Source organism: Typopeltis vanoorti, chromosome 20 (assembly GCF_054136105.1).
Source record: "Typopeltis vanoorti isolate ZY-2024b chromosome 20, IOZ_Tvanoo_1.0, whole genome shotgun sequence".
Classification (NCBI taxonomy): domain Eukaryota; kingdom Metazoa; phylum Arthropoda; class Arachnida; order Uropygi; family Thelyphonidae; genus Typopeltis; species Typopeltis vanoorti.
The window spans coordinates 45,541,067-45,563,684 of record NC_143568.1 but is presented as its reverse complement, the minus strand read 5'-3'; the positions used below and the strand labels follow the sequence as shown (position 1 = coordinate 45,563,684).

Below are 22,618 nucleotides of genomic sequence, written 5' to 3'. Positions count from 1 at the left end.
TACCTCTCTGAGTTCAATGTTCATGGCACCACAAACAGAGATTAAACCAGGAAAAATATGACCATACTATCACACCATCTCTGAACTTCATATTTGGGGTTACGCACTCTGGTAAGAGATGTTCATTGGGCAACCACCACATCCATCAATCTGCTCAGTACCGGGTGAAATGGCGATTCATCCCTCCATAAGATGGCTTTTCAAACTTCTATGTCCCACTATACATGCTCTTTGCACCACTGAAGATGATGCTGCATGCTGGTTCGGGTAATGTGAGGTTTGCATATTGTGTTCCTACCATACTCATGTTGTGAGCTGAATGTTTTTGTGCAGATTCATGTTCCAGTCAATGTCTGGAACTCTTCAATGTGTCAACTGATGAATGACTGTTTTTATATATATTATCCTTCGTAGCACCCTATGGTCATGTTGGGTGTGATGCCTCGTCCATTCAGGTTGCATGCAGTTTACTCCCTGTGCTTCCATCTCAGTATGGCATCACTGACTGTTGACCTGGGATGACCCAATTTGTCAAACAGATAGGCCTGCAGCATGGCATCCAACTAAAATGCTTCTTTCAAACTCTGTCAATTCCCTTCCTGCAGCCATTTCACCTACACACAATTGCACTGACATCATATTCCTCCAGTTTATACCAGCTACAAATACTTGTTACATGGCATGATGCACCTTGTCCATGGGGATGTCCATTGACTTCTTTCAAGCAGTGTGTGTGTGTGTATATATATATATATATATATTTTGCAGATATGATTATTAGTCGATCTGGCCCTGCTAAGGAGGTTCCCCCCCCCCCCCCCTCACTGCCAACACTCGGATCCTCTTTTTGTCAGTTCTGATCGTGCTGTGAGAAAAATGTAATGAAGTGCTTTTTTAAAATAAATAAATAAAAAAATGCTAAAAATAACAAGATTTATTTGGTTAATGGAGCTACTCTACTTTTCAACTAACATACATTTTTAAAATATATTTATACTGCAAGTGTAAACAAACCCCTGGCTACTCCCTTTGGAGAATAAATGGCATTATTATTCCAAGCCACCAAGGAATCGAAGACCCATTGTGGAAGATCAATCACAAACCACAATAACTATCATACATTGCCTTGAATACATAATATATTGGAGCACTCATCACACATACCCTGGTTATGGACTTCATTCATTACACCAAGCAAAAAATTTCCTTTTCACTTGTTTACTCACAACCCTTGTACACTTTCCAGGGACGACTCTCATTTCGCATTACCCATTATCCTATGCACTAATTCTCTATCAATTTAATAGGCCCCTCCTCCTATCTGCTGAGCTCTGAAGACCACATTCTCTCAATCCATCATCAAACTCAATATTCCAGAGTCCTGAGACAGTTTTAGTTATTTTCCTCTGCACTCTATCCAATATTTCCTTATCACCAATATAATCAGGTGACAAGAGTGGCAAACAGATCTGGTCATCTGTGTCCAAGTGAGGCATAATTAGTACCTTATACATGGAACAATCATCTTATCTGTACATGTTTGCATTATAGCAGCAATTTTCTGAGTAACCATTATAACTTTCATGATGTGTCTCCTGAACTTCAGTTCCTTATCGAACTAGATCCCTGTATCACTTGCCTTCTTCTGAAGCAAAGTTCCTCAAATATGGTAAATCTCATTCCATCTTCTATTGCAAAAGTACATAACTTTACACTTAGCAATACTGAAATAGCATACCCATTCTTCAGCCCAAAGCACCAACATATTCAAATCCCCTTGTAACAACAACACAGATCTTCCAGACATTGCTTTTCCTAATTTAACATCATCAGCAAATACCTGAATATCTCCTTTCACACTGTGAACTACATAATTGATAAGTTAAAAAAACAGTGGTCCTGGAATAGAACTCTGTGGCATCCCATTCATCATCTTTTTTTCTTGAGACAAACTCCATACACAGCTTGCTGGCTCCTATCAGTAAATCATCCCTATAGCCTAACTGCCAAATGACTATCCATCCCATACTGCTCAGTTACAACAGTAGTTTATCAAGCAGTACTCAAATGCATAAGCAAAATCCAAATAAATCACTGTATAACATCTCCCCCATCCAGTACACCAGTTAAATTATTATAAAATGTAATCAAGTTACTAAAGGATGACTTCCCCTTAGCAAACCCATCCTGCTCTCTCAAAAAAATTTCCATTCTCATCAATCCAGGTTTATATTCTGTATCTAACATCTTTACCACAACACTTGATATACACATTGGCCTATAGTGTGACAAAACTGACTTTGATTCTCTCTCTCTCTTATGCAGTGGCTATTTTTTCTCCTTTCCACTCTTCTGGGACTTCCTGTTGCCAGATTTTTGTTGAACAACTAAGTCAAGAGCACTGCCAGCTCTTTCACACATTTCTATAATCAGTGCTTTTTTTCTGGAAAAAAAGGTGCTGGTACGCACCATGAAGATGTTATTACAGCAACTTCAAAACTTTTAACATATCCTCTGATATATCCTCGTCGTCTCTAGATCGCTTCTTGCTTTTGGTGTCAACTGCAGAATGACGACCTGGGAGCAGCCATGAGTCCACATATTTGCTAGGGTTGAATTGAGTGAGAGGTGGTCCTACTATCCTGATGAACATCAGTGCAGAAGTTGTCTGTACAAGCAGAGATGACCTAGATGAAGTTACTATAAGATTCATCTGAGAGAAACCCCTTTCACATTCACTGGAAGATATTGCAATTGTGCCCAAAGTGTGCTTTAGAGGATGTAGTATGTCCAGGACTTTATTTTCTTGAATATATTCATGGAAATCACGAACCGCTTCTCTTTCATTCAAGCGAAATTTGCGTGCTAACTTTTTAATTTCAGCTTCACCAAATGTCAGTCCCAGGATTTTCTGGCCAATACTTGGAATCTAAAATCTTAGCACATTCAGGCAAATCAACATCATCTCCTTCAAGCAGACGCTTTCTTTCAGACTTTTATAGAAAGCAGATGAACTTATTGCAGGACTGTGTCCTGCAATAAGTTTCACATGTTTTTCATTTTTGTGGAGCTCAATCCCTTTGAACTTCATGTTCTTCTGAGTTTGAAGAGAAATACTGTAGTACAGACCAGGATTTTCAATTCTTTCTTCAAAAAGTTGAACTGTATTCTTTATCTTCCTGTCTGCTTTGTACAAGGCAATATATCTCTTGTAAATATAGACTTAGTTCGCTAAGTTCTTGGAGAGCATGATACATAAGGCCCAAATCAAGAACAAACTCGCATGACATTATTTTTCTTAAAAGGCCCTCATAAAGAAAGCGATCTGTTTTGCTTCTTCTGCTGCCTTCTTTTGCCTCCAGAAAGTGATGGATGAGGGCTTCAAAGTCTTGCCGCACTGCAGAAACAGTGCGTAAGCTGGATGCAACCCAGCAAGTGCTTAAAATTCTGCCAATTTTAAGAAGTTGAAGTTCTAGAGTCGCTGCATATTCCTAGTTCCCTAGCATTCTTAGGTGAAGCATGATAAGTCACATAAAGTATGTCCATGAAACTTTTAAAGCGATTCACTCTTGCCACATTGTTCACTGTGTCACTAATTCAGGGCGATGGCTAACACAATGCCAGAAAATAACACTAGGAAACTTCTCTTGCATTAGCTTCCTTACACCATTACGCACACCAAACCACACGACTGCACTATCACAAGTTACAGACAATAAATACTCCTTTAAGTAATCATCAGATAATCCTAAACACTCAAGATGACTAATTAAAGAGTTTAGAATTCCTCTAGCAGTTATATCTGATAATTCGATCAAATCTAGGAAAAGAGTCACAGGAGCCGAAAGTTCAGGAAGAACTACAAACAATAACAATCAATGTTGTTGTGTTACTCACAGTTGTTGATTCATCAATACGTAATGATATTTTGTTCTTGGAGTTCACTGTATTATCTATTAATGTTTTTCTCATTTCATTTGCGATATAGCTCACAATGTTAATACAAGCATTTGCAGAATGAAGAATATATCCCATGTCTAGGCCATTAAGTTCCTGTAAATTTATTTCGTTTTCAAAGTTGTTAAATGATTGATTTCTCTTCGCAACTTTGTAAGCGGTTCGAAACACTTTTCCTGTTACATCTTTATTATGAGACAAAGCATTAACTGTTGTTTGCGAGCTTCTCCAAAATGACTGATTTTACCATTTGCCCACTGCACTGAAATTTTCATTCCCATGTGTTTATCGACGGCAAGACTTCTGACATCATAACATACTTTACAGCCCAACATTTTATCCTTGACATATAGCCACTCGTTTCTCTCAGAAGTCATTTTTCTGCACAAGTGTCCAACATTTGGGCCAATCATTATCAGAATCTGCTTCCTTTTGACCACTTGGATCTTCAGGTCTTGGTTTCGTGATCTTCACCAAGTGTATTTTCGGTGCTAATTTTCTGTTTTACAGGATCACAAGTAGATTCAACAATTTCTACTTCTTCAGCCTTCTGGTTTTTATTCGGTCTATCATTGATTTGTTGGTTTGCTTTGCAGTCCATGGTATTTTAGTAAGCATCTCCAAACGGATCTATCTTCTTTCTTTCACACCCATAGAGTACCACAGGGAATACCATTGCTTTCATGATTCTGATTTTTGTTTCAAGGCTAATATCTTTAAAGATCTTGCTTAAATTTGTCATTGCTTTCTTTCCGAGTAATAATCTTCTAACTTCTTCAGTACAACATCTTTATCAATTTGGGATCTTAGAAGTACAAAATTGTTAACTACTTCCATTTTCTCTCCATCTACTTCAAAATCATTAAGTTCACATGTCACCATAACTTTTTTCTTTTTGAGGTTAAGTTTAAGGCCATATTTAGCACTTTCTTCTTTCACTTTCATAATAAGTTCCTTCAAATCTTCTTTGCATTCTGCTAGCAATGTGGTATCATACCTCAAATTAATATTTCTTCCACCAATTTTAATTCCAACTGAAGACTCCCTGCCATTCTTAAAATGTATTTGCTATACAAGTTAAACAGGTACGGAGATAAAATTTTCCTTTTCGCACCCCTTTACCTAGTGCAAAATACTCAGTTTCTCCAAGACCTGTTTGGACAGTAGCTTCTTGTTCATAATAAAGATTCCTCAGAAGGATAATGAAATGCTCTGGTACTCCCATTGTTCTTAACACATTCCAGTTTCACATAATCTACAGAGTCAAAAGCCTTATTATAGTCAAGGAAACAAAGGCAGACAGTCTTTTGATATTCCTGTGCTCTTTCTATTATCCATCTCACATTAGCGATCTGATCACTTGTTCCTCTCCCTTTTCAAAATCCTGCCTGTTCATCTGGCGTTTCTTTCTTCATGAATGGTTCCAGTCTTTTCTGAATGATCTTAAGTAAGACTTTACTTGCATGAGAAATCAGTGCTATAGTTCTGTAATTTTCACACTCTTTTGCTCACCTTTCTTCAATAAAGGTATATAAAACTGATTTTTTCCATTCCTTAGGCCATGTAGTTGTGATCCAAATTCGCTGACTTACAGCTGTTAAATTTTTAACTGCCTCTTCTCTCAGGGCTTTGAGCAGCTCAATAGGTATTGCATCCCCTCCTGGTGCTTTCTTACTGGACTCTATAACAGCCTCTTTTTCAGAAGCTCCTGCATAATTCCATGATTCATCCATTTCACTCCTAATTTATGTTCTGAACCTTAATAATACAATTTGCCATAAAGAATTGTTCCATGAAGCTCGCTGCTCTCCATGTCGAAACCATAAAATCATTCTTCCTAATTGGAAACATCATGGTGACACCGTCTATTATCACTGTACAAGATGATATTATTATTAAATCTAACACTCAAGTCCATGTTGCTTCAACTACATGCTGCATAAGATAATTGTCCCTGAGTAGCTGAAGGAATTTGATCTCCTTACCCAATGCATATTTCCTGTTTCCATAATTAAATTAAAAATCACTCCAGAATAGGAAGCTGCTCAGCAGTAGCTCCAAACAAGAAATTATATATTCTTTTTTAATCCTTAATCCAAGTGCAAACAAACTCTGCATGTGAAGTATCTTCACAATTAGACTACTTATATATATAGAGGCTAATGACTTCACATTAATTGCCCTAGCATTCCATAATGTGAAGCACATTATGGAATGCTAGGTGTGTATAATGTTATGCATTATGGGAAGGCCCACTACCCAGACTGGTTTTGATCTTTACTGAGGTATGTTAAAGTGCAGGGATACTTCTCCCAAAACTCTGAATGATGTACTAGTCACTAAATCTCACTGAGTACCAAACCTCACCCTAAAGGATCGCTACTAAAGATCTTTCATCACTCCTGACCTAAATCACTCTAGGACTGGAAGCTCAGCAGTGGCTCCACTCAGTGACAAGCAAAAACCAGCTACCAAGCAGAACTTCTCTATTTCCCTGGACCCAACAATGGGAACCAGACCCAGAAAAGATACCATGGTTGAAATAATATGTCCTATACACAAGTAGTGAAAAGGTATCCCACTTTATTATTAAAATACTCTGGCTTATGGAAAGTTGTAGAAACTTTATGTTGAATTTTTTTCTTGACAATTATTCATAAGACTATTACACTTTTTTTATAATCTTTGTCAAGTAGCTTTATTTTATCCTCCTACATGTTTCGCTAATCTTTTTCTATTGACATCCTCAGGGAATACAAACTAGTAAGCTAAAATGAAGGTTACAGACTAGGTTATAACTGATAGTTCTAATTCATACAAAAAATTGGCATTGTGTGTGACAATGTGCGTGTCTCGTTAACGTGATTTTCACGTCATGAGCCATAACGAATAAATCACGTTAACGAGACACGCACATTGTCACGCACAATACCAATTTTTTGTATGAATTAGAACCATCAGTTATAACCTAGTCTGTAACCTTCATTTTAGCTTACTAGTTTGTATTCCCTGAGGATGCCAATAGAAAAAGATTGGCGAAACATGTAGGAGGATAAAATAAAGCTACTTGACAAAGATTATAAAAAAAGTGTAATAGTCTTGTAGAAACTTTTTTATCACTTAGCTATAAATTAAATTAAAAAGGCCAAGAAATTACATCTTGTTTATCTTTTATTGAAGTGTAAGCAAACAAAGTTTACACGTGAAGTTTAAGTAACCTAGCCATGAAGAAATTTCATTTTGCTAAACCTATCAACCTGGTATGTGCAGTATGTATTTCATTGCTACCTCTATAATGGATGAAGAAATTGGGGTGTGTATATGAGAATGAAATACTAGAACTGATGCATAAACTAATACTTCAGCAATGGGACTGATGGGATATCAGTATGGAAGCCAAAGTGTGTTCAGCTGAATTAGCTATATAATTTGAGTCTCAGCACAGAAATTCTGCAGAAGAAAGAATGTAATGATATTCTGCAAAGGTGATGCAAAAACTGATGTGTCTAACTCTCACCTATCAATATATTTCCAGAATGGTGAAGATTTTCAAAATCTTCAACCATTCAGTAAGGTGATCAGGGATGTACGAGGGTGGTCTCAAAAGTTCTCGGCCTAACAATGAAAAAAAAAACAAATTTATAATTTCAAAATTAGTTTTATTTTTCAACATAATCTCCCTTAAGACCACCTTTGTACATCCCTGATTAATTCCACATATACCCTGTCTTAATCAAAAATTCCACACCTTTAGCCAGCTCCCAGGTCAAGACCTTATGATAACTATCTGAGACAGCATGTAATTGAAAATACTAGGGGCGTGAGAGTGCTTGATCTGGTAATAGCATCTCACAATTTGACTGTAATGAACATGACCATGTTGCCACCTATTGGTGAGAGTGATCATAAGGTCTTGACCTGGGAGATGGCTAAAGGTAAGGAATTTTTGATTAAGACAGGGTATATGTGGAATTACTGTGCTGGCAAGTATAACAAGCTTAGGAGATTGCTTGGATCAGTGCCATGGCATGTACAACTGCAAGGGCTGGACGTCGATAGAGCATGGGAAGTGGTCAAGGAGCATTTACAGGAGGTTATGGCTGATTGTATACCTAGGGTCCGAATAGTAAAACAAGTAGGGGTTAAATGTATGAATAACACCATTAAGCTTGAGCTGCAAAAAAAGAAAACTGTGGAGGGAATTTAAAGAAAGAGGTGACCTGCAGGCACACAAACGGTATAAAGGGCAGGCCAGAAGGGTAACTAGTGTGGTAAAAAAAGCAAAAGTGGATTATGAAAGGAAACTAGCTATGCAAGCAAAAGAGAATCCCAAACAGTTCTTTCAATATGCTGCAAGCAAGAAAAAAACTGTACACGGCAAAATGATTTTAAGGAATAACGATGGTAAGGAGGTCACTGAATCAGTTGATATAGTGGAGTTACTGAGCGAGCACTTTGCAAAAGTATATCATCCAGGTGGTGACATTGAAAAAATGAAGGAACCATTAATTTATATGGGAATTGTGATGAATGAAGTGGAGGTGAATAGTCTATTACAGAACCTTAATGTGAATACATCTGTGGGATTGGATGGTATACAGGCACGGGTCTTGCGTGAAGCAGCTAAAGAATTATCAGTGCCCTTGACCATGTTGTTTAATCTGAGTCTTGGGTTTGGTTTAGTCCCGAAGGTGTGGAAAGAGGGGGAAAAGAGTTCCACTGCATAAAGGAGGATCCAAGACCATGGTGGCAAATTACTGACCGATCAGCATATCAGGAGTCATTGTCAAGGTCTTGGAGAAAGTAGTCAAGGGAAAAATACAGGAATGGATTGATGAAAATGAGATACTGTACAGGGGACAGCATGGCTTTGTAAAGGGAAATGGGTTTACAGTGATACTGCTGGACCTGGCAAAGGCGTTTGACAGGATACCACATGGAATTCTAATCCGTAAACTACAACATATGGGAATGGATATAGGGTTGGTGAGATGGATAGGTGGGTGGTTGATGGAGAGATATCAGAGAGTAGTTTATTCAGGAGTAGAGTTCAAAAGACGGCTTGTGACTAGTGGTGTGCCGCAGGGTTCTGTTCTTGGAACACTGCTGTTTAATTTGTTCATTAACGATATAGGGAAGGATCTAAGTGGAACAGTTCATTTGTTCGCTGATGATGCAAAGTTGGGGAGGGCGATAGTGAATGCAGAAGATGTCAAAGTCTTGCAGGATGACTTAGATAGATTGGAGTTCTGGGCTAAGGAGAATGGATGTCAATTTAATGTGACAAAATGTAAGGTTATGCATTTTGGGGTGAAAAGATTAGCAGCAGTATACCACATGGGTGGAACTGTACTCCAAGAGATTGATGAGGCCAGGTACTTGGGAGTGTTGGTGGATAGGGAGATGAAGTTTAGGGGGCACATTGCGAAAGTAGCTAAATCAGCTCATCAACTCACTTGGTTGTTGAAAAATACCTTAACGAACAGAGACAAGCAAGTTATTGCACCTCTGTACCGAGCATTGATAAGACCTCATCTTGACTACTGTGCCCAGATTTGGTCACCTCGGTTCCTTCTTGATGGGGAGGAGGTGGAGAGGATCCAGAGGCGAGTGACTAAGATGATAGGAGGTCTATGGAATGAACCATATGAGAACAGGTTGAAGATTTGTGGGTTGCAGAAATTGGTTGATAGGCGGAAAAGGGGAGATATGATTGAGACATTCAAATTGCTAAAAGGATTCTATAAGATTAATTCAGAGGATATTTTTGAGATCAGGACTGGTGGTGGGAGAACTAGGGGACACCTATGGAAGCTGGGCAAGAGTGTGGTTAGCAGTGGTGTTAGAGCTGGGTTCTTTACTTTTAGAGTGGTAAATGAGTGGAATAAGCTGCCAGAGTCTGTTGTGGGTGCTATGACAGTGAGCGAGTTCAAGTATGATAGATACTGTGAGAATGTCGTATACTTGTGTGGACATGATGTTTAGGGCCTCCCTTGATGAGTCTAAGGACTCCCTGGAGTAGCCCGAAAATAATAATAATAATAATAATAATAACTTTAATTAATAAATAAGGTAGTATTTCGTACTAAAACTAATAGTACATCCTCAGTGTTACAAACAGATAGGAATAGAATACAAGTAACGAACATTCGGTGGTTCACCTATTAAAATACAATGTTGTCGCGAGCTAGGAAATGAAAGAAATTAATAAATAATATTTAAGATAATTTTTTTTTAATGATTACATAAAATAAAAGTCTCCCAGATCATCTTCGAGAAAGAGAGGCAATCATTTCGATTTAAATTCGGTCGGTGTAAAAAAGCTTCACAACTTTCTTTAAAGAGGCGTTCATATTTGAACCCACATCTATGAAGGAGAATAGCTTTATCCCACTGGATATTATGGGTAGTGGTAATACTGTGTTGTGCTAGACCAGACTTCTGAGCTTTGATGTTCTTTAATTCTTTTTTTCCACAGAACGGCTAGTTTGTCCAAAATAAGAAACATCGCATTCACAAGGAATTTGGTAAATGGCAGCCAAAGACAGAGATGACAGTTTATCTTTTGTAGAAAAGAAAAACTGACACTGAGTCCAGTGCTTTGGCAAAAGGCCTTGATTTTGCAGTTATTCCTACACGCATTCCGTATCTTGACTTTTTACATAATATAGAATGCAATCTGTCTGGACTTTCTAGTGACGACGCTAATAAACTTCAATTTGAAGTTGCGACTTTGTTATTTAAAAGCAAATTACCTCCACGCAATTTATCAAATGCTGAAATCAAAGGTCTAACTTCTTTAAGAAGAGATAATAATAAATATATTTCTAAGACCGATCGATACAGGAAAAGCTATTGTAATCATGAATAAGACTGACTATGAGACAAAAGTATCCCATCTTTTAGAAGGCACATCTACCTACGAAGAGATCACGCATAATCTTACAAATTCACTGATTAAACAATTAAATAAATGTTTGGGACCCAAATTATGTGGATAAATTATGCACCTACTTTGGAATATCTCCTCGTCTATATGGTCTCCCAAAAATCCATAAAGAAGGCTATCCAGTACGACCAATCACAGATTGCATTGATTCTCCTACTTACCGTATTGCAAAAGTCTTGTCTCGTTCTTTAAGTGCTCTTACTGGACATTCAAGATCCTACATAAAAAATTCAACAGATTTCCTGGAAAAAATCAAGGATTTAAAAATCAAAGAGTCTGAGTTGTAAGTCAGTTTTGACATTGTATCTCTGTTTACCAATATCCCATTAGCCGACACAGTCAATTTATTATATGAATATTACCCTCCAGATATTGCAAAAATTTTTGAATTTGTTATCCATTCAGGTTATTTTAGTGGGAAAAACAAGTTCTACAAACAAGTTGAAGGTAGCCCTTTGTCTCCACTTTGGCTAACTATTTTTTGAAACAATTTGAAGAGACCATGTTTTCATCCATTCACCCTCAACCATCTCTTTGGTATTGTTATGTTGATGTTTTTACCATTTGGTCACATACTGAAGATGAGCTTTCCACCTTTCTACAACAGATAAATAGCCTTCATCCTCATATCCAATTCACCATGGAAAAGGAAAATTCTGATACTTTATAATTTTTGGACATCCTGCTTACTCGAACTTCTTCTGGTACTTATCTACATCTACAAGCATCTTTCGAAAGCCCACATTTACTGGCAGATACATTCATAAAAAGTCTGCTCACTTTTTATGAAAGTGAGCAGATAAAGTTAATAGGGCACAAAGTTTGCTCTTCTCCAGAAATCTTACAACAAGAACTTTCCATCATTAAAAAGTTAATGGTATCTAATAATTACCACCCTAATCAAATCCAACAGATAATTGAATCTTATGTTCCACTACATAAGGTTTCTTCAACAGTTCGCAGAGTTCCAATCCCCTACATTCCAGGAATCTCAGAACCTATAGGTAGAATTTTAAAAAGGTACCAATTGATTCCCACTTATATTCCTATCAACAAAATTTCTTCCTTATTGCCTTCTACAAAAGATAAACTGTCATCTCTGTCTTTGGCTGGCATTTACCAAATTCCTTGTGAATATGATGTTTCTAATTTTGGACAAACTGGCCGTTCTGAAAAAAAATTAAAGAACATCAATATTATATTGATTACAACAAACCTCAGAAGTCTGGTCTAGCACAACACAGTATTACCACTACCCATAATATCCAGTGAGATAAAAAAGCTATTCTCCTTCATAGATGCAGGTTCAAATATGAACGCCTCTTTAAAGAAAGTTGTGAAGCTTTTTTACGCCGACTGAATTTAAATTGAAATGATTGCCTCTCTTTCTCAAAGATCTGGGAGACTTATTTTATGTAATCATTAAAAAAATAATTATCTTAAATATTAATTATTTATTAATTCTTTCATTTCCTAGCTCGCGACATTGTATTTTAATAGGTGATCCACCGAATGTTCGTTACTTGTAGTCTATTCCTATCTGTAACACTGAAGATGTATTATTAGTTTTAATACGAAATATCTACCTTATTTATTAATTAAAGTTATTACTGTGGACTTTTGTGTTGTTTTTAATAACATTTATTCCAGCGATGCTCCAGATCCATTATCCTGTCCCTGTAATGGTTCTCAGTAAGATCTACAAAATACCCCCTCTACAGCTGTAATCACCTCTTGATTCGAAGAAAAACGCTGACAAGCAAGGAAGATGTTTTAGTTTTGGGAAGAGATAGAAGTCAGAGAGAGCCAAATCTGGGGAATAGGGTGGATGTTCCAACAATTCATAATGCAGATCCCTTAATTTTTCCCAAAAAAGATGATTTTTTTTTTTTCTCAAAAACAGGGTTTTTCCTCATGAATTTTTTCGTCTAGTCTGGTTAGAAGATCAGAATAATATTCCCCGGTTATTGTTTTACCCTTTTCAAGATAATTAATAAACAAAATGCTTTTAGTATCCCAAAACACTGATGCCATGACCTTTCCTGCTGATGGAACCGACTTTGTCTTCTTTGGCGCTGAACAACTGGCTTCTGTCCACTGTTTTGACTGCAGTTTTGATTCTGGTGTGTAATGTGAATCCAAGTCTCATCCATAGTAATAAATCAACGCACAAAATCAGTTTTATTCTTGTTAAAATGCTCGAAGCACTGTTCAGAAATTTTCATGCAACTGCATTTTTGATCTGCTGTGAGCAAGTGCAGCACCCATCTTTTGCAAAGCTTTTTCATATGCAATTCTTCGTGCAAAATATATCCTATACATTCTTTTGAAATGCCTGTAGTCTCAGCAATTTCATGCACTTTGACTCATCAGTCATCCAATACCATATTGTGCACTTGATCACTGATTTCTGGTGTTGTTACACTTTTTGGACGTCCTTCATCTGGATCATCTTCAAGGCTGGTACAGCTAAGTTAAACTCGGCAGCCCATTTCTTAATTGTCGAAAATGAAGGAGAAGAGTGCCCATAAACTTTTATGAATTTCTTTTGGATTTTATAACCGCATGATACTCAATTTTATCCATTTCAAGGGATACAGACAACACTTTTGCTTCACGCAGCTGTATTAAACTACTTGATAGAATTATTTGCAATTTCACATGGATGCTTATGACAGATATACCAACTTAGGAAAAAAAAATCTCTTGCCAATAATGTTGCTATCTATGGTCGAGGCCGAGAACTTTTCAGACCACCCTTGTAATCCTAAGGATTGGTCCCCTTTCATTCAATCTTTATATTAAATGACACTGGTAAAGATTTGAAGAAGAAATATAGCTATTTGCTGATGATGCAAATATATGCTGGGTAATCAGGAATGCAAATGACATGTAGCACTTACAGAATAATTTGAAAAGATTGGAACTGTGTGCATGTGAAAATGGATGCCAGTTCAGTGTTAGTAAATGTAAAATTATGCACTATGATATGATGAGATATCCAATGGAATATTATCTTGGTAGGATTATGCTAGAAGAGACTGATCAGGAATCTGGAAGTTTCAACAGATAGGAAGCTGAAGTTCAGGTGCCATATAGCAAAGACTGAAAATGCAACTCAGAGCAAAATTACAATGTTGTAACAGTGACATGTCAGGATAAGGAAGCCATTTTGTCTCTTTTCAGCACCTTGATACAACCTCACCTGAACTACTGTGTGCAGAGCTGGTCTCCTGGTTTCCAGGTGATGCAGATTAGAGGGTACAAAGGAGAGTGTTTAAAGGTGATATCAGGAATGTAAATTACTCAGACAGATGGAGACACTATGCAAACAGGTTTAAATTGATTTTAATTAATGAATTTTCTAAAAAAAAAAAAGAAGTCTGGATTTTAATCTCTGGAAAATTTATTCTGATGACCAATAAAGAATCTGTTCAACAAATTTTATGATAAAGTAAATATTTTAGTTTAGGATAGATGGATGTGTTTCTGAATATCCTGAGCAAACACTTTAATTTAGAAATGGCTTAACATCTCAAATGAAAAGGGCCATTTATAAAACTAGTGTTACTAGTACTGAGAAAGTATTTACAAGTTGCTCAGGTGGAAAAATCATTAATTCAGAGTATGAGTCATAATTTACCCAAGTCTATTCTGGTCACTAATACCATACACCTCTGAAATTGATAAAAGAAAATTGACTAAATCAGAAAAGTTTTCTTAGACAAGTTTTGTTAACTAGGTGTCCCAAGCAAATGATTTTAATGTATTTTAGAGTACAAATGGATAACTGTATTATTATTAATCAAATATTTAAAGAAAATTACTTCAACCTTAATATTTAGCTTTAATAACAGCCATTTAAACTTTATTACAGTTGTAATATTTAACATTTGGAATGAAGTACCGTACTTACTTTCGTGATAAATTATTTCATTTTGCATGATATGAAATAAGTCTCTATGAAAGACATTTTCACTAATATCACAAAACATTGCGATATGTATGAAGGACGTTACAACTTTCTCTGGGGGTATACCCATTTATTCATTGTTTAGAATGACTAAACAGATGCAGCAAATGTTGGCTACTAGATATAGTAATTTTATATTTGGTTTCTTTCTTTGAAATAAAATTTTCTGATATGATTCCCATTAAGCTAACATGGAATATTTGAACACAAGTGTTGATAATTAAATGATTTTCTACTTTTGCAGATATTTTATGAAATGGGTAATTTTTTTCATCAAAAGAACAGATTAAAAGGCCTATTCATGATTGCTGTTAATGCTAAATTCTCTTTCATTTTCAGAAAACAATGTTTCTACAGATAGTAAATCATGAAACATAATTCATAATTTTTTTACATTCCACAGAATTCATTTCATTTGTAACAGAACTCATACTGATGTATCAAAATAATTAATATGAGCTGCTGATAAATGTAACATTTTGATTATTCATCATTGGGTAATTTAATACAATTTCTGAATATGCAAGACTCAATATTTACAAAAACAAGTGGAGCCGTTTTATTTACTGATAGATGAGATTACCATAAAACAGTTTACTTCTCCTTTGCATAATAATATGACTTCAATATAAAAATGGATAGATACAAAGAATTAGATCAACATTATTTACACTTCAAACTTTTGTTTTATACAAGCCAATATTGCTTTGGAGTTGTATAGTACTCAACTATAATACATATTTCAATGCACAACTTAATGTAGGATACTAACAAAGTTCTGGCAGATGAATTAGCCCTTCTTTCCAACATATGCATATATATATACAATACAGATGATCAGAATTTTTGCTTCCAGAGTTTGGAAGAATGAGTATCAGTGCAATTATATCAGTTGCTTCCACTTTGTTGTTGTCTTACATATTCATGTTGTAATTCTTTCAAGTTGGCCTCTAACATATTCACTTCATCATACTTGTGATCTAATCGAGCTTGTTTGATATAATGCTGTATGATGTTGATCTGCTGCAACATAGGATCATCTTCTGGGCTCATGCCAGAGGGTACAGAGTTACTGACAGTCCAGCCTCCCTCTGGAGATACCAACTCTCTCTGTGGTGGCAGACATTGAAGCACTTCCTTCTTTTGTTCTCTCTGTTCCCTTTGCTCTTTTTGTTGATGTGCCTCCAATACAGCTTGCTTCTCTTGCTGAACACGCCTCTGAACCTCTTGGCGATAGCTAGCTTGATATCGTAGCACTTCTTCTTCAGAAGGAAGTGAAGGAAGACCTAGCACTGTATCCCTGAGAAAATAACTTGCAGCTAAACGGACACCACCTTGCAGCTGTAGAGTTCTGGGACTCTGAGGAATTTCATCATGTGTTCCTAATGTGGCAATCTTACGACTATTAATGAAACATACAGCAACACATAAGTGAGGTAATACACAATGCACAGATTCTACTACATTATCATTATTACCTGATATTTACTGGAGGAATTGCAAGAAAGACACCATGGGGAGGCTACTTCAGCCATCACCATGTTTTTATTACTTAAAGAAAAATCACATAACTATAATAATTATATATATGACCAATCAATGACATCTTCAGGAGGTAATAAAACTTAATATTCACTAGTACACTGTATACACAGGCATTAAATAGACTAGTAATCAAGATTAAGTCTAGCTAACAAGACAAATCATTTGGGATTAGTTAGGTGCATTATGATCCTTTAAGTTAGAAATTTATATGTTTAACAATAAAATTAGAGAAAGCAAGATAATAGCCTGGGATTCTGACTTGCAAAAAACTTTCATATAAAATTAATATACAAGAATCAACCCCAATTCCTATATCAAGGAACTTAATATAACTAGTTTCAATATTAATGTATCCAAGATTTCTAAAGCACATTTTAACTGATTCATCTAAACAATCAATTTCTTATATTTTAATTGGCAGGACTGTGGCTACAAGTCCAATAACAATCACTCAAGTTTCATGACTCTTTATTAAGATTACACAATGATCAGCATTCATATTTCCAAATTTAGGGACACAAAACACACATGTTGAAATGATTATTTTACTTATTATTAATAAAATAACACTTGACGTTTCGACCCCTATATTGAGGTCATCAGAAGGATACATATGTATAGGAAATCAAGCTACACATGCTCTTGCACTCTATAAAGGTAAATTAAATCTATGCTGTTAATTAATCTTTTTAATAGCCTGACCTCTAGTGATAAAAAAAATAATAAAATATATAAAAAAATAAATAATTAATAAATTAATTAAATAAAAAACTACAATAACCTCTGCTAAAGTCCTCCTGTACTAAGATTCTTCTGGCCTTGTACAGTTCAAGTTGCTATTGAATGTTAAGGGGGAAAAAAAAAAAAAAAAAAAAACACTTCAAGTCTTCTTGTATTGAGATTTTCCTTTGGCTTGTTCTGGATGCTATAAAGGTTGCAAATGGGTCCTCCACATCCTTGGAATGGTTAGACCATCATTTTTGTTCAGATTTGTATTATGTCTGAGCATTTCACATGCTTCTTTAAATTTTCTCTCGAACCAGGTTTTGGTGCAGTGTAGGGACTTGGTACCTCTCCAATCAATTCTGTGGTATGTTTGGAGTGCGTGGTCAGAAAGGCCGATTTTTCCAAAATGGAGGTATTGAATGTGTCGTTTGTGTTCGTCCTTTCTAATTGGGATGGTTCGCCCTGTTTCCCCTATGTATGGTATGTTACATGTGCATTGTATTTTGTAAACCCCTGGGTGGGCTAGGTGTGGAAGAAGATCTTTGGAAGAACTGAGTAGGTGTCTTAATTTTGTTGGGGGTTTAAAGGTGGTTTTGATGTTGTATTTGTGCAGTGTTCTGTCTATTTTTTCGGAAATGCCTCTAACGTGGCATGGCAATAGCATTCTTGAAATCTTTTTTGTTTTTAGTGGTATCTCTGTGGAGGATCTTGTGGATAGTTTTTTTACTGTATCCATTTTTTTATAAATGTATGGTTGATGATCTCGTATTCCTGGTTTAGAACTTGTTCATTTGAACTCTGTGTTTAAGGGTGCTTATGACCCCTAGATTTTGTGTTGGGTGGTGATAAGAATTTTTGTGTATGTATGTACTGGCTTGTGTGTGTAGGTTTGTGGTAGACTGAGAAGGAGAGACAGCTTGAGGGAAGATGTGTGATGAGTGTGTCTAGGAATGTATTTAGTGCTTTGCGGCCATGGGGACAAAGGGCGAAAATATCGTCAACGCATCTGAGCCAAATTTTGGTCTTTAGGCTCGCTGACTCTAGAGCTCATTGCTCAAAGTCTTCCATATAAAAGTTAGCTATTGGGGTGGGGTGGGGGGGAGTCATGAGCCCATGGCTGTACCCTTTTTGAAGGTAAAAATTGTTTTGCCACGCGAAATATCCGGAGCGGAGTACATGGGCAAAGAGGGCCGTGATGTCGTGTAGAAATATGTTCTGTAGGAGCAAGATAGTATTATTGATTGGGACATTGGTGAAAAGGGAAGTTATGTCAAAGCTGACTAATAAATCTTGGTCGTTGAGTGTAATGTTTTTAATTTTGTTTATGAAATGTGTATTTTTTTTTATGTAAGAAGGGGAATGACCTACCAATTCCTTGAGTGTGGCTGCTAATTTTTTGGCTAAATAGTAATTTGGGCTGTCAATTCTTCAACAATCGGATGTAGTGGTGTGTCTGTTTTGTGTATTTTAGGCAGGCCGTAAATTCTGGGCATGCAGGCATGCCCAGATCTTCCATACTTTTATGAGGAAAATCGTCAAAATGGACCAGTGACCTGTTCCGTCAATGCTAACAGGTATGCCAATATGCAACAGAACTTTGTGGTTCCACAACTGCAGCAAAGAGGATGTCTCGATTCGACCATCTTCATGCAGGATGGTGCACCATCCCACATCGGACTTCAGGCCCAGCGTGTTTTGCGACATTTTTCTGACAGAAGAATCATTAGTCGTGCATTTCCCACGCCATGGCCACCGAGATCGCCTGATCTCAATCCTTGTGACTTTTGGCTGTAGGGATTTCTTAAAAGCATTGTGTATCAAGGACATGTACCCGATATTCCAACTTTGAAAGATCAAATAATGTTACACGTGAGACAAATCAATTCCAATATGTTGCGAGCCACTGTGGAAAATGTCGTGCACCGTATGCAGTTCCTGGAACATCAAAATGGCAGTCACACCTACTAAAATTAATTTGGCAGCGCCAAAATTTCTCCTGTTGGCGACTTTTGGTACTATTTTTTTTCATTAAATCGAATCCCCATGTTCCACTGTGTACGTTTACCGAATATTGGTGTGTTTCATCAAATACATTACTTGCTAGAGGGCTCTGAACACTTGACGTTATTTTATAATCACCCGGTATATACTCGCAAAACTTTGCATTTGCTGAAAATCAGGTTCAAAAAGTTGTTTAAATCCAGACATTTGGGATATCCTTGAGAAGATCACTGACAAGTCTGCTAAACATATCCTTGAAACAAAGAAAGTAAAATTTAGCCAACTTTCATAGACTTAAAGATTGATAATATTCAGATTGTCAATGGACAAATCTTAATTTCTCCTCATTGAATGAAAACAGCCAACCACAAGCCAGTGATAACAATAATGCCAACTGCTAACAAGAGAGGATAACAATAACCAATGAGAATTAAGTGTTAACAGGAGCCACCAACTGCCCTTCAATGAACAGTCATGTGATCAATCTTTCTAACCATGCCCTAAACAATGGTGAACCCTCACTACTTAGTAAAATGCTTTAACTTTGCTCTGGCACTCAGGACTATTAATAAATTAGATTTTATATACCATACAGAAAGAAACTTAAGATTTCTTCCAACCACCATAGCTGATAAAATACGATTGGAAACCTGGAACATTTCAAATAATATGAAAACAATAACTAGCAACCTAACCAAATCTAAATTGACAGCTGTGAAATCTTTAAAATCAAATCAGGACATCGTAATCACTAGAACTGATAAAGGCAATGCCACTGTTATTTTAAATCGAACAACATACATGAAAAAAATGAATCAATTAGTCTCAGACAACAGCACCTATCAACTTGTTAACTATAACCCAACTAATCAGATAAATAAAAAAATAAAAATAAAAACAAACAGAAAAAATACTTAAATCAGTCACTTCTTTGCTCAAGAATACAGTTAAATGAAACAGTTATGGTTTATCCAAGATTCACAAGCAGAAAGTACTGCTCCAGCTGATAGTTGAAGGTATAGACAGCCCCAATTATCATCATCATCATCATCAAATTCCTGCCATGTACCCTCAAGGGGTGTACAGGATATGACAGTACTACATGAAAAAATTACATCATTACTAACTTCCTATCTACAATTTTCCTCCAAATCAGTCTGTTACTTGTCAAGACTCCAACATTATCAGATCTTATATTTCTATCGTCTAAGGCACTTTGTACCGTATCAATCCACCTATATCTTGGTCTTCCTCTGGGTCGTTTTCCTGCCAAACTGGCAGAGAACACTTGTTTTGCTAATCTTTCCTCTCCCTTTCTATTTAAGTGACCATACCATCTGAGATTAGCTCTGCTAACGCATTCCTGGATGCTGACAATGTCAAGTTCTTTCCTAATATCCTCATTTTTAATATGATATTGCCATTGATGCCATCTGTTCACGCCTCTAATCTTTCTCAGGACCCTCATATCTGCGGTCTCTAGTCTTTGGTCAAGTGTTTTACTTCTGACCCAGCTCTCAGATCCATAAGTTAAAATTGGTTTGAACACAGTCTTGTATACAGCTAATTTAGTGTTCCGACTAATTTCTTTCTTATTCCATATGAATTTATTCAATTGACTTCCCACCATACCAGCTTTGCTGATTCTGTTGTCTATTTCTATATTTAGTTTACCATCTTCAGTAAAAATTGTGCCTAAGTAGCTGAAATGTTTTACTTGTTCCACAGGTTCTCCATTCACAACACAGTTGACATTTTCAATGATTCTGCCTATTTTCATTGTCTTTGTCTTTTTATTGCTGACCTTCATACCATATCTATTACAACAGCTATTCAATTTAGTCAGAGAATCTTGCAGACTTGTAGCGGATTTATTTAGAAGTATAACATCATCCGCATAAAGCAAAGAGCTGACATTAACATCTCCAATTTTGATATCAGGTTTAATACCACATTCCTTCATAATGTGATCCATATAGATAATGAATAACAGAGGGGATAATGTACATTCTTGTCTCACACCAGATTTAACATTAAACCATCTTCCTGTACTTCCTTCAATTCTAACTGATGACTCACAACTCAAATAAAGACTAAGTATTGCTTGATATAATGCCCCATTGACACCATATAACTGCAGCGTATTGAATAGCTTCTCTCTTGGCACCTTGTCATATGCCTTTTCCAAATCGACAAAACTTAAATACAGATCTTTGTTATATTCCCATGCCTTCTCGACTATTTGTCGTAAAGTGAAGATCTGATCCTGACAGCCTCTATTTGGCCTGAATCCAGCTTGTTCTTCACCAAGCTTTTCTTCCACAATTCTTCTCAACTGTTTCTCAAGTATACTTGCATAGATCTTGCCAGGAACACTCAGTAGGGAAATACCTCTGTAATTCTCACATTCAGTTTTATTTCCCTTTTTATATATGGGTACTATGAGAGCTCTACTCCAATCATCGGGAATTCGTCCCTCTGTCCAGGCTTTCTGAACTATGCAGTGCAGCCACTGTAAGACTCTTATACCACCATACTTCAGCATTTCTGGTCGAATATCATCTACTCCTGCTGCCTTTCCACATTTCAAGCCTTTGATGGCTTTTTCTACTTCAAGTATGGATATGTATTCCTGACTGCATGCCTGGTCAGTGTGCTGTCATCACTGCTTGTTTCATTTAGCAGTTTTTCAAAGTAATTACTCCATACTTCAAGGATATCTTTTTCTCCTGTTTTCATTTCACCTTTATCATCTCTAATTCCTTTTACAGCACTCTTTCCTCCATTCCTAAGCTTCTTCAACAACCTCCAGAATATTTTGCCACCTTCTTGATATTTATTTTCTATATTCTTGCCAAAGTCCTCCCATGACTTTTGTTTAGCTAGTTTTACACACTGTTTAGCTTTCTTACATTTGTCTCTGTATTCTGTAAGAGTAAAAGCTGACTTATTTGCCAGGAACTTTTGATATGCTTTCTTCTTTTTCTTCACTGCCTCTTTAACTTCCTGTGTCCACCAGGGAGTTCTGATTTTTTTATCTTTGCACACAACCTCACCACATGCCTCTCTGGCAGAATCAATCAATGTTTCCTTCAGAGTTTGCCACTGAATCTCCAAGGTTTGATTCCTGTTCTCAAACTCTTTCATTTTCTTTTCAATAATATTTCTGTATTTTAGTCTACAGTTTACATCTGAGAGCTGCTCAACTTTTATTCGCTTTAAAACTTTCTTACATGTTATTCTTTTCAATATGAAATTCAATTTTATCCTGCTCAAGACTAAATAGTGATCACTTCCAATTTCAAATCCTCTGTACACTCTGGTGTCCTGCACCAGGGAGAAAACATCACTATCAACAATAACATAGTCAATGAGACTTTTCTTATTCCTAGCCTCTTCTCTCCATGTGAATTTGTGCACATTTTTATGTTGGAACATGGTGTTAGTAATAACCAGTCCATGTCCTG

General features: G+C 36.4%; 1 protein-coding gene across 1 annotated transcript in view; it reads right to left on the bottom strand.

Annotated features, from left to right (window-relative positions):
- Positions 1–15,177: 15,177 nt before the first annotated feature.
- Positions 15,178–22,618, bottom strand: part of Rbsn-5 (Rabenosyn-5) — a 201,752-nt gene continuing 194,311 nt past the window's right edge. The window contains exon 10 of the mRNA XM_090410078.1: positions 15,178–16,281. Coding sequence (XP_090266204.1) covers positions 15,768–16,281 — 514 coding nt within the window. The 3' untranslated portion in view covers positions 15,178–15,767. The remainder of the gene's footprint in view (positions 16,282–22,618) is intronic.